Genomic DNA, 18303 nt, shown 5'->3' with positions numbered 1-18303 from the left:
GAGAGAGAGAAAAAAAATCAGAAATGGATAGGTTGAATTTAGTGATGTGCAATGGTAGAATTAACAGAATTTTTTGTCAGGTAATCACAGAGTTATCAACACAAAATCGAATTGGGGCAAGGCAGGAGTATATCTAGTAGCAAACAGGAAAACAATAGTTCAAAAAAATGGTTCAAATGGCTCTGAGCACTATGGGACTCAACTGCTGAGGTCATTAGTCCCCTAAAACTTAGAACTAGTTAAACCTAACTAACCTAAGGACATCACAAACATCCATGCCCGCGGCAGGATTCGAACCTGCGACCGTAGCGGTCCTGCGGTTCCAGACTGCAGCGCCTCTAACCGCACGGCCACTTCGGCCGGCAAACAATAGTTCGGGAAAACTATTACGAAGAGTATAATGAACGCCTTATCATAGCCAAGATAAAGAGAAAGATTCACTACATTAGTGCAAGTGTGTATGCTCCACTCATGATGAAGACTTTGGAGAAGTGTGTGAGAAGTTAAAAAAATTATTTAGTACGTTAAGAGAGATGAAAATTTAATTGAGATGGAAGAGTGGACCTCTGTAATAGGAAAAGGAAGAGAATGTTAAGTTGCATGAGAACACCGACTGAGGAAAATGAACTAAAATGTGGGCCCCCAGAAGAATTTAAGCAATGCTTATCCGAAGAATCATGAAAGAAGGTAAAGTGGAAGAGACCTGCACACACGAGAAAGTTTCAGATGGATTCTATTGTGGCACGCTAGATATTCATAAACCATATTTTAACTGCACAGCTTTTCTAGGAGTAGACCTTAATTTGTTAGTTACGAACTGCGGATAAAATTACAGAATGTGGAGTTAAGGAGATCTTGAGTAAGTTGAAACATCCAGAGATTGCCGAGACTTTCAAAAGGAGCATTAAGGAACGACTGGCAGAAATAGGCGAAGGAATTACAGCGAAGACAAATGAGTAACTTTGAAAGAAGAAATAGCGAATGCAACAGAGGAACAAGTAAGGAAAAACACAACGCCCAATAGGAATCCTTGGATAACAAACGAGATATTAAATTTAACCGAGGAAAGAAGAAACTGTAAAAGTGCAGCGAATGAAGCGGGCAAAAGAGAATGCATACGTCTAAAAAATGAAATTGACAGATGGTGCAAAACGGCAAGGCAGGAATGTCATAAGGGCAAAATTAAAGAAACCTTTGAAGAAAAGACAAGCAGTTGTATGAATATTAAGAGCTCAGATGACAAACCAGTACCAAATAAATAAGTGAAAGCTGAAGGAATGTATAGAAGGCCTATACAAAGGAAACGGACGTGAAGACAATATTATGCAAAGGGAAGGGCAATGAGATGGAGGATGTGATACTGCGAATGTGCGTTGAAAGACTTAAATCGAAATAGATTACGCGGAACAGATGATGATCTCTTAGAATTAATAATGTTCTTGGGAGAACCAACCACGAAAATACTGTTCCACTTGGTATGCAATTCATATGATGAATATATTGTAATAAACCAAAGAGGGTAGGTGCTAAAAAATGTGAGTATTACCGAACATTTAGTATAATAAGTCATGGCTACAAAAAGCTAATATGAGGCAGGTACGGAAGAGTGGAAAGACTGCTGTATTGTCGATTAAGATTATTACTCGTCACTGCAGGAACCTTAGCACGTAGGCTTAACAAAAGAAATAGCGATCCGAAAAGACTTGGCACATTTCATGACGGGCTGCTGCAGTAACACATTACGGAGGTGCTCATCATCCTGCAACGGCAGACACTGCGAAGGGCGTCGAGGGTAAGTTTAATATGAAAAATTTTAAGAGCTTACATTAAAAAAAATAATCGTGCTACAACGTATTTCTCCCCGCATACATCTCGGAAAATGGCAACAATGGGAAAATCATAGAAATTGGAGCTCATATGCCAACTACAAATCGAAAAGTCTCGGATTTGGTCCCCGGTTAATCGTAGGATTTTTACCTGTCTCTTATCACTCCTTTTATTTCTGGGAATGTTTGTTGATGTGAAGTAATGACGCGTTGTAGCGTCGTTCGGAATCGATGGCAAATTGTATGTCCCCCTATAATTGGCAGCTGCACCAGTTCGGAGGTGGGAGGAAGCCCAATGACATACCACCTCCAACAGCCGGCCGGTGTGGCCGAGCGGTTCTAGGCGCTTCAGTCTGGAACGGCGCGACCGCTACGGTCGCAGGTTCGAATTCTTCCTCGGGCATGGATGTGTGTGGTGTCCTTAGGTTAATTAGGTGCAAGTAGTTCTAAGTTCTGGGGGACTGATGACCTCAGAAGTTAAGTCCCATAGTGCTCAGAGCCATTTGAACCATTTGAACCTCCAACAGGAACATGCCTAGTAAAGCACTGTTGCGTTGAAACCATTCTTCAGATTGATGAATGCATTACTTTTTTTTACGGAAGACTACCGACAGTCGTTAATCCCGCAGACCATTCGTGAAAGAAAGAGTGAAGGGGGGAGATATAGCGGTTCCAGATGTACCCTCCGCCACACACCATAACGTTGCTTGCTGAGTGTAGATACAGATATAAAAGGGGTTTTCTACGTTGTATATACAGGACTGCCCATAATGTCTGCTGTTCTTCATGTTTTTACGAGCAAGACTCGTGAGTTCATTTTAATTCGTGGATATTGGCTCTTCGTTATGGAATTTTACTCTGAAGCGCCCCTTCATAGACAAAACATTTCATGGATTAGAAAACTTTTCTCTGGCTGTTGTCTACTTTTCACTTTCCGAAATAAGTGAACATTCTTTTGCTGAATAGCAGTGGCATTCAGTGGTATCTGACGATGGGTTTCGCACTGAAGTTTCAGTGTTGCATTTTTACTTGAGGCTCTTAAATTCTTCATCTCGGCGCTGGCTTTCCGACATTCGCTATCATGTCAACACACCTAGAATTCATGGTACATGAAGGTCACAAAATACAGTTTTTTAAACCCAGTTTACGGTCCTGCGAAAAGTTAGAGGTATATCTATGACAGAAAAGTATTTGTGGGAACGAGTATACTATGATTTATAGACTGTCTAGAAAAAGTATTACCATTGCGTAATGACTAAGATTCCTAGTAGAACTGAAATAAATTCATCATTTAAAAGACTGGAAATAAGAGAAATTATGCATTATAAGTACACTTATTTTTATCTCAGTTGTACTGAAAATTTGCCGTCCTCTGTTTTATTAAGTAAACTTATCAGTCACCCACTGTCTGAAGCGTGAGATCGCCTTCACAAGATTTTTTTTGCAGTCGAAAGCATCGCCAAGCCCGACAACCTTACCTGGCTGATAGAGTTGCCTGCTCGGAGTACGATTCATCGCGATGTCCACCAGGGACAGTTGGAAAACACCAGTCTGCTTCGACCGCTTCATGGATATTATGAAAACTAGCGTCAACAATTAGGAAAATCTTGTAATTATTTACGCTACTCATTATAATTCGCTCTCCGCAAACTAGAAACTACGTGACAAGCTAGTTATCACTGTCCAGGACGTATCAAATACAGCAACACTTAGAAAACTGCGGTACCAAGAAACAAAACGCCCAATCATCTTGAAACGCCACAATATTTACACAGAAGGTTCTTGAAAATGATGTTCACACACATAATTAACATAAACATAAATCTAGGCGCTACACTCTGGAGCCTAGCGACCGCTACGGTCGCAGGTTCGAATCCTGCTTCGGGCATGGATGTGTGTGATGTCCTTAGGTTAGTTAGGTTTAATTAGTTCTATGTTCTAGGCGAATGATGACCTCAGAAGTTAAGTCGCATAGTGCTCAGAGCCATTTCAACCATTTGAACCATAAACATAAAACACTAGCAATCACAACACTCTAGCCACTTTGCCAAAACATCACAAGGTTAGCACTAAAATAAGCTGTATTTACGATTGACAAAAATATAAAACGAAGTTTTACTGATGAGAAAATATTTCCTCCGAACATCTACCCTAAAAAAAAAAAAAAAGGTGATTGAAACAAAGTCATTGTGATTGCTATTGAAATATAGATATTAGTAATATTGTGGGTGGCGGGGCGGCGAACCCCAGCGACTTGGATAACAAATTAACGCTGTAGGAGGAAAGAAAGCTGGGAGAAGTGTCTTTTGCAAAGTGGTGCTACCTAACGGGGCATTTGAAACTGTTTCTAGCCAGGGAGTTCGCACACAGAGCGCAACACCGTGTGACGTCACTGGCGAGCATGCTATAAGGTGCTACGGACAGGTCTCGACGCTCCCCTGCTCGAAGTACAATGCGTCGCGATGTCCGCCAAGGAGTTACCGTAGGAGTGGAAACCCTCGGAGATCCTTCCGAGCCCGTCAGCGTTTTTGGGTTTGTTTGGAGGCAGTAGGTCGGACGACCAAAGGTGGTTGATTGTAGCATAGTTTACGGTAATATTAGAATTACTAAAGCAAAAAAATATAAGAAAAGGGGACATTATTGAGAGCTGTGCAAGACGGCAACTGTGCGACGCGCCGCCACTTCTCAGTAGCCTGTATCCGCATATACGTTGAGTGGGGTGCCGTGTCGACTGTGGCCGAGTCTGGTACTCGCTGCTGTCAACAACAGCGTACCTCCCGGTAAGCTGCCGCGCGAGGTAAGGAGCGGAGGTGAGTCAGAAGGGGTCACACCGGGCATCGGAGGCGCGCTCTGGCCGCTGCGAGCCGCGTAAATCAGCCGTGGAGCCCGCGGCCGTGGCTGGCTGGGCTCGGCTTTACGAGGAGAGAGGCCGACTGAGCCCACAGCCGCCCAGCTGCTCAAACGCACCAGCCTTCTCTTCCGTTTCGGCCTGATCGGATCGGACCCGGCCTTTGTCACACAGACAGATAACTTCTCTCGGGCATTTATGTAGCAACGCTACACCGGACTGAAAACATTCGACTCGGGGCACGGTACGCACCAGCATTCAACTATAAATCCACTTCTTTTAAGTTATCAGTCGTTCTACTGGATCATTTCCAATCCTATTTCGTATCTACGTAACGACTACTCGTAAAGTCTTCCATTATCTGTTTAGCACATTATGCATGTGGAGCCTCATTAATGTTTTCGTACTTAAGACACCACTTCGGCCGGCCGGAGTGGCCGAGCGGTTCTAGGCGCTACAGTCTGGAACCGCGCGACCGCTACGATCGCAGGTTCGAATCCTGCCTCGGGCATGGATGTGTGTGATGTCCTTAGGTTAGTTAGGTTTAAGTAGTTCTAAGTTCTAGGGGACTGATGACCACAGCAGTTAAATCCCATAGTGCTCAGAGCCATTTTTGAATACCACTTCGAAACTCCCTTCCTTTCATCGAATGCGAGTCTGTCACCAGCCATGTTTACTCACACAACTGAGAACATAACAAAACAACGCTTATGTGACGACTATCAAGTAACAAAACAAAATAACGTTACTGGCGTCTGCCTCGTAACAAAAATAAAATAGCGCCTGCGTGGCACCTGCCATTGCGTTGAACTATTAAACCACCAAAAATCAGAAGTTTCTGTCAGTTAATTTGGAAATTATGAACAGTTAAAGAGTGTGTACATTTTTTTGGCCACTCTGTAGATACTTGACCCCGTTTCCTTTGGGCAAGTATACGTACATGCGTGTTTTCTTTCTCTGGCTTACAATTATTTCTTTGGAGAACGACGTTTGATACATATGTAGAGTGACTTTAGAAATGTTGGAGTGTGTTTTATTTTGGTGTGTTTTTTAGGATGTGTTTCTGTGTACTTGATGTTCCTAGTGTTTGCGTGTAGCTTGCAAGATCCCCTCGTTGTATTAAACCTCCATGTAAATTTCTCAGATTAGCCACGAGTCCATAGAAAGCGGCATTGATGACGTACAGTACAACTGATCATACCTTCCCGCTCGAGACTGCGCAACTTACGCTAAGCCTTTCTTGGATTACTTTAATAAATCGGTGGTTACGATTTACTCTTACCAGTTATCTGTGAATGTCTCGTTGTTGATGTCCCTCGAAGCAGTTTTGTGATTCGTTAGGTGATGCGATGACCTGTGGTTATAAGTGGAAGTGCGGGTGGCTAATCTACTTGAAATAAGCTGCGGTTTGCCATTTCGGTGTATGTATTACCGAACACCGTAAAACAGTTACAGTTAGTGTGAAATGATTCATCTCAAAAATTAATGAAATTCGAGAGCATGTAAAAGCGACTATTAAAGGAGGACAGACTGGGACTGCCTCCTGTCTCCGACTGGCGAGATTGTCGTGCAGCCGAAATCTGTTGCATGCTTCATAAATCTTCGCAGCTACTCGTATGTTGTCGGTAGCTTAACAAAATTTGTTAGTTTACTGATTTAACTAGTTTACTGCGTAGTGGTATTGTCATATTGAAAATCTGATGAAACGAAGGCTCCCGCTAATATCCAGTATACCAAAAGTGCACATTTGTTATTAATATTTAATTAAAAATTCTAAGTTTCGCGCGGGAATGTAAGTGGTTCCCATACGTACAGATAGCGAAGCACGATTACTTCTTAAAGCTGGCCACCTCTTCTCACTACCAATAATTCAGTACTGAGCCACATGGTCCATCCGTTATCGACGCATTCGTGGGAAGTCTAGCGTGATTAAAATTACTTGATAGTTGAGACTTCGTGGGGTGGAGCTGGTTTCTTCCAGTCAGAGCGCACAACGCTACGCTCGAACCGTTCGCCGCTGCCAAACTGCCTCAGCGATTGTTCAGTTCAGCTTTTCCGGATTTCTTTTTTTTTTTATGCCGAATCCTGGATATGTCCCTTTAATTTCGTATTTCGTCACTCATGATAACCGTAAAACAACACAGCCCCCCCCCTTCCACACAAAAACACACACAACGATGCTAACGATGTACACAGCCTTACTGGATCCTTCCGCACTAGGCGCGATTCAGCGTCACGTATATATTTACTATAATCGGAAACATCGGCTAGCAATTGAAAGAGAAACTTTTGCGGGCTGCAATTTGTCGTTGATACTGGAATATGCGTCGTAAATGTAACAATCTGAAGCAAGATAGTGTCATAGCGTAGTGGTATGAACTTTTCATGTATAAACTCGGATTTTAGAAATCTGGGAAAGACAGCGAAAGTTTTTTTATTTCTAAATCTATTCTAATTGCTTTCATCACTTTTTATTCAGCTAATTGATTTAAACGTATTTTTTAAAATTTATAATCCTTTTCCGCGTCATTTTCACTATCGTATTCACTTTTTTATTAGCCCACATTTTTCTTCCTATTTTTCTTTTGTCGTTTGGAATCTGCCAGTATCGTCTATAATCTACAACCGAGTGCCAAACGTGACTGCTCGTCAGTTGATAAACACCAGTTCATGTAGTCGTTGTGTTGGTAATTTCAGGTAACCAATGAATGGTAGCGAGAAATTACAGTTCGTTTTTTAGCGCTGAAACGGAATTTTTTTGTCTTGAGTTCACTCGTAGAGTAGCCATGAAGAAAGCGTTCGTGATTTTAGTTTTGCCGCAGATTGGTGATCGCCGTTTTCTCGGGTACACTGCACATCACGAGATTGTGGTCAGGCTGTGACACGAGTTTAAATTCAGGGCTACAGTACGTGTCGTCTACCGCAGCTAAGTCACTGGTCACTTAATATCAGCAGCATTTCCGTCATACCTCGGGGCGGCCGCTTCAAACATTGCTCCGCGTTACACATTGACGGCATTTGTTAAGAGACCCGCCGTGTTCCTGTGTCACTATACGCGAGTGGTAGCCGACAGCCCGTGTGGAAACACGGCGTCAACTGTCGAGCAATCCTAAATCAGACTACAGCTCCTCACTCGGTGCTGTTGCATTCAGCAGTGCCGCTGAAGCCAGCGGATTGCGTCTGTTAACTGAAGCGTCCCAATAAAATGCACAATTTAGAAAAACAAAATGCTGTCCGAGATGAGAGGAGCCCAGCGAGCAGGGTGAGAGTAGCAGCGCATTGCTCGGCGCCGGCGCAGCACAGCACAGCACAGCCGGCTGCTGCGGCCCGGCCCGGGCCACAGGCCAGCCAGGCCTCCTACGGCGCGCGCGCCATTGTGCGGCGACACACGGCTGCCTTTAATTAGCAGCGAATTAGTCTCACCCGGCGCTCAATCATACGTCGGCTGGCCGGCGACCCCAGCCCGCGTATCGCCGTGTATTTGTCGGCGCGCCGCCACATTCTGCTCGCGCTAGCTCACCTCGCCCGCCGCTGGGGCGCAGTGGGGCTCCGCGCGCAATTACATAGACCGCGTCCCGGCCGACGGCCCCGTACTGTAGCCGCCACCGCCTCTCATTCACCCGCGCCCTCGTTATTCGCCAGTATTTTAGCAGCCTCGGTGGGCCGTTAATTACTTCCCTGCGTTCATTCAGAAGACGACGACTCAGGGAGGGACCGTGCCGCCGGTTCGGTAGGCTTCGAGTAAAATGCCAGGGCTCTATGGGGACGCACAACTGCAGCGAAGTCAGAAAAGAATTTGATTTGAACATCGCGTACGAGGGGTTATTATAATGCTTTTATCATCACATCGAAAACAATTTCTGTGTGCGCAGTTTGAGTCCGCACCGCAGATTTTTCGTGAAAATGTCGAGATGTAATCGTAAACAGTGTTTCGTATTAATACGTCATTTATTTATCACAATCTCTGTAACGTAATTTTTGTCACTCTGGCAACAACAATGGGAGGTTAGTGATAGGGCGCGCCCTATATACAACATACTCCCTGATATTCAGGAGTGGCTCAAGATCGGCTATGCCAACCTCAGCCGTGGTGTGGTTCACTTACTGATCGGAATCGCCCCTTATCCCATTTACGTCGCATAACACTGAGCAACGATTCAAACGGCGCACGCAGGGAAACTGGAGCCCCGGGACACACCGTCCTGACCTGTAGGCTGTTCAACAACCTAGGGCAAACAGAACAATACAAAAATACGTTAACACGTAACATCACGCACAACATAGTGGGTAACGAAGACATATGGAACACACTGAAAACAATATGCCGCGCGGGGTAGCCGCGCGGTCTAGGCGTCTTGTCACGGCTCGCGCGGCTCCCCCCGTCGGAGGTTCGAGTCCTCCCTCTGGCATGGGTGTGTGTGTTGTAGTTAGCGTAAGATTAAGTAGTGTGTAAGCTTAGGGACCGATGACTCAGCAGTTTGGTCTCATAGGAATTCACATACATTTACGACACAATACCTACTGCAATATACACTGAGCACCGGAATAGACGAGTTAGCTGGCTCAAATGGCTCTGAGCACTATGGGACAACATCTGAGGTCATCAGTCCCCTAGAACTTAGAACTACTTAAACCTAACGAACCTGAGGACATCACACACATCCATGCCCGAGGCAGGATTCGAACCTGCGATCGTAGCGTTTCTCTGCCTCGTGATGACTGGGTGTTGTGTGATGTCCTTAGGTTAGTTAGGTTTAAGTAGTTCTAAGTTATAGGGGACTGATGACCATGGATGTTAAGTCCCATAGTGCTCAGAGCCATTTGATCGTAGCGGTCGCGCGGTTCGAGACGGAAGCGCCTAGAACCACTCGGCCACAGCGGCCGGCAGACGAGTTAGCCACAGACAACATAAGAAGCAGAACCAAGGTTAGCTCCAATAGGGTAGACGAATACAGACAGTGGACGAAAAAAACCAACAGCCAATATGGACATGGGACAAAACCCACATAGGCAAACATGTAAATACAGCCTAATTACAAAGTAAGCTTAGGGACATAAAGGGACCAGAAAATAAACGTATTAGTACCCTATAAAACAAAAATATATGTAGTGAAGTAGATAGTGGTCGGTGGTTGTACTACAAAGAATCATTTTAAACTTGTACTTAGACATGTAGAATTACAATAGTTAAAAAAGTCACATTACAACAAAATTACCAGACTCCCGACACAAAACGTATATAAGTACAGTTTAGGATTAAAATTGAGGATTATAATAATGCAGCATAATTAAAAGCGTCAGGAAGTTAATGGCTCGACGACATAACCGAGATTTTCATCCCCGGACGCCTAAGGTGGGAAAAACCTCCTCTCTACTCTGACCCATCGTCCGTTAAATCTAAATTCGTTCCTATCCTTTTGGTTTCCTTCTCTTACATAAAGTGTTATGTTTAAGCATTTAATTCCGTAATTATTTTTGAGTTTACACCTATTTAAAGCTGCAGCATCGTTACACTTGTCTTCGCATTTAGGTGGCAGTTCTCTGTAAGCGGCAGCAAATAAAATGAAACAAAATAAAAAAAACACAGTGGTTAGACATAGTAGGTAGTATAATGGTTCAAGAACAGATAAATCACAAGTTGGGACTGCGCCGTTTCTTCATTTCCTTTTCAATACTGCCGTAAGTAGCTCTCACATTTGCTCGGCGCTAGACTTTTAGGCTCTTTGCATTCCTTTCGCGCGCGCTCTCCAAAGACTTGAGTTTTCTATAGTCCAAAGCATATTTACGAATCGTATGAGATGACGTCTTCCATTATTTTGTAATTTTTAGTTTAATACCGATTTTCAAAAAAATGGTTCAAATGGCTCTGAGCACTATGGGACTCAACTGCTGTGGTCATAAGTCCCCTAGAACTTAGAACTACTTAAACCTAACTAACCTAAGGACATCACACACATCCATGCCCGAGGCAGGATTCGAACCTGCGACCGTAGCGGTCGTGCGGTTCCAGACTGTAGCGCCTTTAACCGCTCGGCCACTCCGGCCGGCAATACCGATTTTCACTTATATTCCGGCGAATATCTGTATTGTCCCACTTATGATCCTATCAATGATCAGAAGCTCTTCAGAGTGACACCTGAATCGACGTCCTAGCCAGACACGTTTCCAAGCTATACCAATTTATAACTTTGCGAGAAGCTCACAATTGATGCATGAGTAGTTCATCTCCGTACTATAAAACTGCTTACTAACTGGTGCATAAATACTTAGTTCATCTCCGTACTATAAAACTGCTTACTAACTGGTGCATAAATACTTAGTTCATCTCCGTACTATAAAACTGCTTACTAACTGGTGCATAAATACTTCACCTCTCTACTATTACCTGTTGCATGTACCTCACGTTTTTCGTTCTAAGTATTACAAGTATATTCATACCTATTTAAAAAATCATGATCACAAATTTTCTGGACTGTTTGAATGGCATTACGAATCTGTATGGGGGTTGGAGAAATTATTTTATGCTTTTTAGTCCAATTTAAAAACGTGGCATTTAAAAATTTATTTTTATTTAAAAATTTTTTTTCATTTATGAGGTTTCGTGGCACCATGTGGGCCAATGCTACTTGGTTATGAAACGACTCAGTATTTAATTTGCAGAAGGGAGAATTGAAAATCTGTAAACAAAAACTGTAGAATTAATAAAACACGAAAAATATTTTGAGCTAGTACGTGAATAAATACAGATTACAGAAGAAAGTGCTCAACAACCGATATACTCCTCTACAGAATGGAATTAGTGTGCCACGAGGAAACCTTTCACGTTGATATGAAGAATTGGAGTTTACGCTCAATTTCCTTTCCATTTCTTCTAGAAGCCTATTGAAAATGAAACTTGCTCAGTAGTGTGGATGCTTCTGTACAATGCTTAAGAAAGAGCAATCCAACTGCAGATCCTTTTTCTGTCTAATCTTCGGTGAACGAATTTTTCAGTTTGTTCTTCTAGATGAATTGGGTGAATGTCGTGAACAACAAATCCCATATTGGAATATATGCACAGGAATGGCAACGTTAGAAATCAAAGCACGTAAACAACAGCCTACACGAAATTCGGGAACAGACAGCGCAGATCTGCCTGTCCACCCTTTCGTAAGCCAAGAATGTTCTTGGTGAGTGCACCGAATTGACACAGAATATAACGCTTACAAAATAACAGTGAACGTAAGCAAATCAAACAAGCCTTCGCGAGCGGTTCTAGGCGCATCAGTCCGTAACTACGCGGCTGCTACGGTCGCAGGTTCGAAACCTGCCTCGGGCATGGATGTGTGTGATGGTTGAAAAAATGGTTCAAATGTCTCTGAGCACTATGCGACTTAACTTCTGATGTCATCAGTCGCCTAGAACTTAGAACTAATTAAACCTACTAACCTAAGGGCATCACACACATCCATGCCCGACGCAGGATTCCAACCTGCGACCGTAGCGGTCGCTCGGCTCCAGACTGTAGCGCCTAGAACCGCACAGCCACTCCGGCCGGCCGGAATTGTGTGTGATGTCCTTAGGTTAGTTAGGTTTAAGTAGTTCTAAGCTCTAGGGGACTGATGACTCCAGATGTTAAGTCCCATAGTGCGCAGAGCCATTTGAGGCAAGCCCTCGCATTTTCAGTGTTAAAGTCGGTGGAGATTATTCTTTTGGTGAACATAACAGCGTTTAGTTACTGCACAAGTTCTTGAACGTGGAGTTTTCGAGAAAGCCTTTCATCTAATCTCTTTTGTATTTCAAATATCAACTTCAACTTGATACCGCCAAGAAAGTTTATTAAATGCCCTCAGACGTAGAAAAAATGGACTTCACTCACCGTTTGACCACCGTGTGACGGTATAAGCTCGCTTTTAGTAGTTTTCCGCTTCAGAAACTGTTTGCATTACGTTTTGTTGCAGTTAAGCGTCAACTTGTTCTCTGGAAGGGACATAGTGACGTTACCGACTACTCTGTTAGCTGTAGCATTCCAAGTCTTAAACAAAGACACTTGTGTCATATGCAAAGAGAAATATATTTTTTAATCGTATGTCATACGTAGAGAGAAATTACTGATGTGGCATCGACCTGTTGAATTAAGGATGTATTTGTTTATTACGGTATATTGATAATTTTCTTCGCATGGGCTGGTCTATTGTAGATTGGACAGCCGTGCTCGCTTGCAGATCCATTCGACGTGACCGAGCGAGGTGGCGCAGTGGTTAGCACACTGGACTCGCATTCGGGAGAACGACGGTTCAATCCCGCGTCCGGCCATCCTGATTTAGGTTTTCCGTGATTTCCCTAAATCGCTCCAGGCAAATGCCGGGATGGTTCCTGTGAAAGGGCACGGCCGACTTCCTTCCTCGTCCTTCCTTAATCCGATGAGACCGATGACCTCGCTGTCTGGTCTCCTTCCCCAAACAACCAACCAACCAATTTCCTTGGCTGTGTGCTCACAGTTGTGCCGCGAAGGTACCTGAGCGTATACACGTGCTACGGCGACTGCGGAAGACGAGTGAGTGACGGCGCGTGTCTGCTCGGTGTGCCCGCAGGTGTCGGCGACGGACCCGGACTGCGGCGTCAACGCGATGGTCAACTACACGCTGGGCGAGGGCTTCGGGCGCGGCGGCCAGCTCGAGGTGCGCTCCGGCACCGGAGAGCTGTGCGTCGCCGGCGAGCTCGACTACGAGGCGCGCAGCTCGTTCGAGTTCCCCGTCATCGCCACCGACAGGGGTCAGTACCTCTCTCTCTCTCTCTCTCTCTCTCTCTCTCTCTCTCTCTGCTCTCCACTGCCGCTGCTGCTGCTGCGTGTGTGCGCGCGCGTAGGTGGACGCAACTGCCAGTCTCCACCACGGAGTTTTGGGTGAAATTAATTTACCCCTTAACAAGACCTTCTACTGTGGCCGGTGGCGTAACTAGGTCAACTGGCGCCCATCGCCCTTCGATTTTGTGCCGCTGGCGACATCTTCCAGTATTTTGTCTAGACCTAACCCCCATCGCTGCTGAACGACCGTGCAATCAATTAAAAGGTACACATTTCAATAATTCTTTTTGCATTATTCAGTTCCAAACGTGAAACAACACACAGTTCAAATTTGTGTTGTCTGTAGCAGTAATGCGATTCTTTATCATTCTTTCATTGAGAATCAGTTCATCGTCATCAGCAGCAACGTTCTGCCCAAAGGCAGGTATTGGCGTCGTTACTTTCCGTGCTCTCCTGTCTACTGCCATACTCTTCGGATCCCCGTAATTTCCGTTTCCCTTTATCTCTCTGTCATCTCGTATCTCCTCCTTCCTCTCAATCTCCTCTCACGAACTAGGCCTTCCAAAGCGCCTGCAAGTAGGCACTCCTGTCTCGTCGAATGTCCCATCCAGTTCACCTTCCTTTCTTTTATAACCTGCAGAACTCTTTTCCTCTCAACGACAGTTTCCAACACTTTCGTTACTTACTCTTTCCGCGCAGCTTATCCTCTCCTTACTCCTCAACATCCACGTCTCGAATGCTTCTATCCTTCTCTCATCCTCTCGTCTCAGTGTCCGTGTTTCCGCCCGATACGGGCCACACTCCAAACAAAACACTTGCCAAGTCTTTTCCACAGACCTTTATCTAGTTTTCCACATAATAATCTCCTCTTCCTACTTAATGCCACCTTCGCTATAGCAATGCGATTTTTCACCCCCTGACTGCAACTCAAGTCTTCAGTAATCGTACTTCCAAGATATTTTAATGCTTTTACTTGGCTAATAACAACTTGTCCCATCTTAATATGTGCCAATCTCCTTCCTTTGCCGATCACCTTACTCTTTGTTTTTGCTGTATTGATTCTCATCCCATATTCCACGCCGGCGGCGGTGGCCGAGCGGTTCTAGGCGCTTCACTCCGGAACCGCGCGACTGCTACGGTCGCAGGTTCGAATCCTGCCTCGGGCATGGATGTGTGTGATGTCCTTAGGTTAGTTAGGTTTAAGTAGTTCTAAGTCCAGGGGACTGATGACCTCAGATGTTAAGTCCCATAGTGCTCAGAGCCATTTGAACCATTTTTTTCATATTCCACACAACCATCATTCAGATCTTTTGGCATTTTATTTACAGTATTTACAGTTTCTGCCACAGATACGATGTCATCAGCAAATCATATACATTCTATTCTCTTTCCGTCAATAGACACTCCTCCTTTTTTCCATACGAGTCTTGCAATAATCTCTTCCAGGGATAGGTTGGACAACAAAGGAGAGAGGCAACGGGCTTGTCTAACGCCCCTTCCAATGCTGCTTCCTTCAGAATTTCATTTCCAGTCCTTATTCGTACTTTTTGTTGTAAATGTAAGTTCTGCACCAGTCCTCTCTCCTTCCAATCTACTCCTTTCCCCTTCAAAACATACACCAGCTTGTTCCACTGTACTCTGTCGGAAGCTTTTTCGAAATCAATAAAAACAGCATAAATTTCTCTACCTTTCACAATATATGTTTCCCCTGGGGGTCTAATCGCACAACAACCCTGAGTTCGTTGTGGGTCGGCGGTGGGGTGGGTGGATTGCTGTGGCCTGTTGTGGGGCTGTGAACCACTGAGGGCTATGGCAGGGATTAAGCCTCTCCGTCGTTTATAGGTCCTCGGTTTCAATGCACAATACACAATTATAAATGCACTTAGAATGAATTACATCTTTTCATCGTCCGTGACATTTGACTTCATTACTTGTGAGTTCAGGTACAGCTTACATGGCAAAACTCCGCTTGCAGTTACTATCTGTAACGTCAATAATTATGTCGTAGTTTCTGGGCATTTTTACGACTCTGTGCAGGCTCTTGTGTCAACTGATGGCACGGGTAGAGTGGCTGTACATAGCACATTTTACCTGAAGATCTAAAACAACAGTGTTACGGACGATGCAGTAGTGTTGTACACTGCGAGTGCATTTATAATGCTACATGTGATCTGAATATGATAGTAAAGATACCGAAACTGGTCGTCAAATTAAAAAAAAATTAATGTTAAGTGTAGTTGAGACAATATATAAACATATTTTTGAAGTTTTAAAAAGTTTTATAGAACGTTTTTAAAATTTTTATGATTTTACGTTTGATTATCTGCTTACGACCGCTTTTTCCCATTCTGACAATGTGAGATGTATTCGTTAAACCTGCAGTATCGTTACGTAATGCAGGTTGTGTAATAAAAATTGTAATTGTACAAATATTAAAGCATACATTAATACAATCTTTATTCGGTGTTGAATAACTCTGCAAATTTCTTAAAACGAAATATCAGGATTATTTACCGTCGAGTAGATGCGCCATTTAATAAAATATGAATAATGACATAGTACTCCTAGAGCAACTAGTGCTCTGACACTCAGAATGTATACGTAACCATTCTGAAGAACTGAATATAATTACTCATTATAACTATTGACTGTACGCTACTGTCAGAGTACTAATGAATTATTCTGTCCATGTTACGGTATCTAGTCCACTGGAAGCCTTTCTAATACGAATTAATTTTTCTATCTTGGAGTATGAAATGTCCAACCCCTGTCAAGAAACAATTCCTGATCTCACATTGGTGGCTGGTCCGCCCCTGGTAGCTGAGTGGTCAGCGCGACGGAATGTCATACCTGACAGCCCGGGTTCGATTCCCGGCTGGGTCGGAGATTTTCTCCGGTCAGGGACTGGGTGTTGTGTAGTCCTTATCATCATCATTTTTCCCCATCGACATGTAAGTCGCCGAAGTGGCGTCAATTCGAAAGACTTGCACCAGGCGAACGGTCTACCCTAGCCACACCGCATTTCCATTTCCATTGGTGGCTCTGACTAACTCTGTCCCAGCATCCAAATCGCCTTTCCACCGGGCTCATCAGCAGCCGTTTCTCTTCGAATATCCAAGGAGAACGCGCCACAGGACACTCAACCCCGATCACTCAGTCATATCACGAAAATTATCTTCCATTAGTAGTTCTTTTATCGCTGGTCTTCGAGAGACTCTCGCCTCGCTGAAAAGGACACTTCCTGATTTTATCATAACTCCCAGTGATATTTCTCCATCTGGATTGCCAGAGGGAGATTCGAACCGCCGTCCTCGAGACTGCGAGTCCAGCATCTTGCCACTGTGTCGCCTCGCTCGGTACGAACAATCTACAGAGATTTTTACACCACGTTAAATACTGTCGAAGGTTGTAGACGTTTGCTACCGACTTCCTCTGGCTGCTGCGCTTCCGACAGCAAACCCGCTAGTCACCGGCGGTGCCCGCTAAACGCCGAGGGCGCGGCCGCCAGTCATAGGTCGCTCCTAAATCAAAGCGGGCCGGGTGGCTGGAATCTGTCACCCGCGCCTCCACATAAATAAGCGGCCGGAATCCCAGCGCCGCCGCGCCGCGCCGCGCAGACGCCGGGGCTTTTTTCGGCGCGCCGGCCGCCGGCCACCCGGCTTTTTTATTAACTTCTCTCCCAGCCTCTTTCTTTAAATCCCAGCTGCCGCGGCTCCTCGTGTTCGCGCCGGTCTTCGCCCCCGAGTTCTATAATCCCGTGGTCTGATTTAAATTAGAGGCCATCTAGCACTCCAGGTTCGTCGTTGTCGCTCCGAGCACTGTCTGCAGCCCGTCACAACCCTTCCTTCTCCGCGGCGTTAGAAAATTGATTTTACTTCTCCCTGATCTTCTCAACACGACTCCTCACCCTGTTTACCCAACTCTCAGCCTATTTTTTCCTCCATACCACTTTTCCAGTGCCTCCAGTCCTTCTTCCTGATCTTTTCTGAATGTCCGCTTACTGCGCAGTGTAAAATTGTGCCCCGTCGTTTCCTTAACTTTGTGTTCTTACAAAAATCAAATTCCATTGGGTAACATAGACATATAACGACCGAGAAACAAACGGATCTAGTTAAAACGGAACTGGTTGTAAGCCTACTCCATGAAGTGAAGAAGACGAAGAAAGATCTGAAATTCCCCTACGGAGTAAGTGCTCCGTGAAAAACTATTAATAAGAAGACATTTTTCCTAACATTGTGACGACACTAATTATAAAATTTTATTTTTGTGGCGGTCCACAGTCTGAGAATGAAAACATGGTCCACATAGGTTGTATTTTTATTATTATTATTATCTATACGATTGGCCAATTTCGACAATTGGACATTTTCAGGCACGTATCTTAAGCATCAATCTTTATTTTACATTGTAATATATCGCTCAAAGCTTAAGATACATGCTTGAAAATGACCGAAGTTGAAATTGACCAAACGCATAGGAAAAAAAAGAATGCAGCCTATCTGGACTATGTTTTCATTCTCCATACTAGTGACATTTACAAATTTTATTTTGATTACTGTATTATTAGTTACAATTTAAATTTGAAGTACTTACTGAATACACCAAGTTTTCTCAATTTTTAAAATTTTATGAGCCTTCGAAGTAAACAGGGTTTCCATGAAAGTATCATATTCTCAAAGTGCTTCGTCAGAGGAAAAGTCTGGGAAGCCCTGAATGTGTACTGTATCTAAGCATGTTAATAATTTGTTCTTAATTTTTATTAGGGCCGGTGTTATGTCAATTTCTTTTTTGAAATGGGTGAAACTTTTCCGAACGGGAAACATCAAGCAATCACTTCGTACCTT

At 44.2% G+C, this 18303-nt stretch overlaps 1 protein-coding gene across 1 annotated transcript in view; it reads left to right on the top strand.

Annotated features, from left to right (window-relative positions):
- LOC126417021 (protein dachsous) overlaps positions 1–18303 on the top strand; it is a 423732-nt gene that overhangs the window by 88144 nt on the left and 317285 nt on the right. The window contains exon 2 of the mRNA XM_050084910.1: positions 13248–13428. Within this exon, the coding sequence (XP_049940867.1) occupies positions 13248–13428 (181 nt within the window). The remainder of the gene's footprint in view (positions 1–13247; positions 13429–18303) is intronic.

This window comes from Schistocerca serialis, chromosome 8 (assembly GCF_023864345.2).
Source record: "Schistocerca serialis cubense isolate TAMUIC-IGC-003099 chromosome 8, iqSchSeri2.2, whole genome shotgun sequence".
NCBI classification, from domain to species: Eukaryota; Metazoa; Arthropoda; class Insecta; order Orthoptera; family Acrididae; genus Schistocerca; species Schistocerca serialis.
This window is presented reverse-complemented; position numbering and strand designations above follow the sequence as displayed.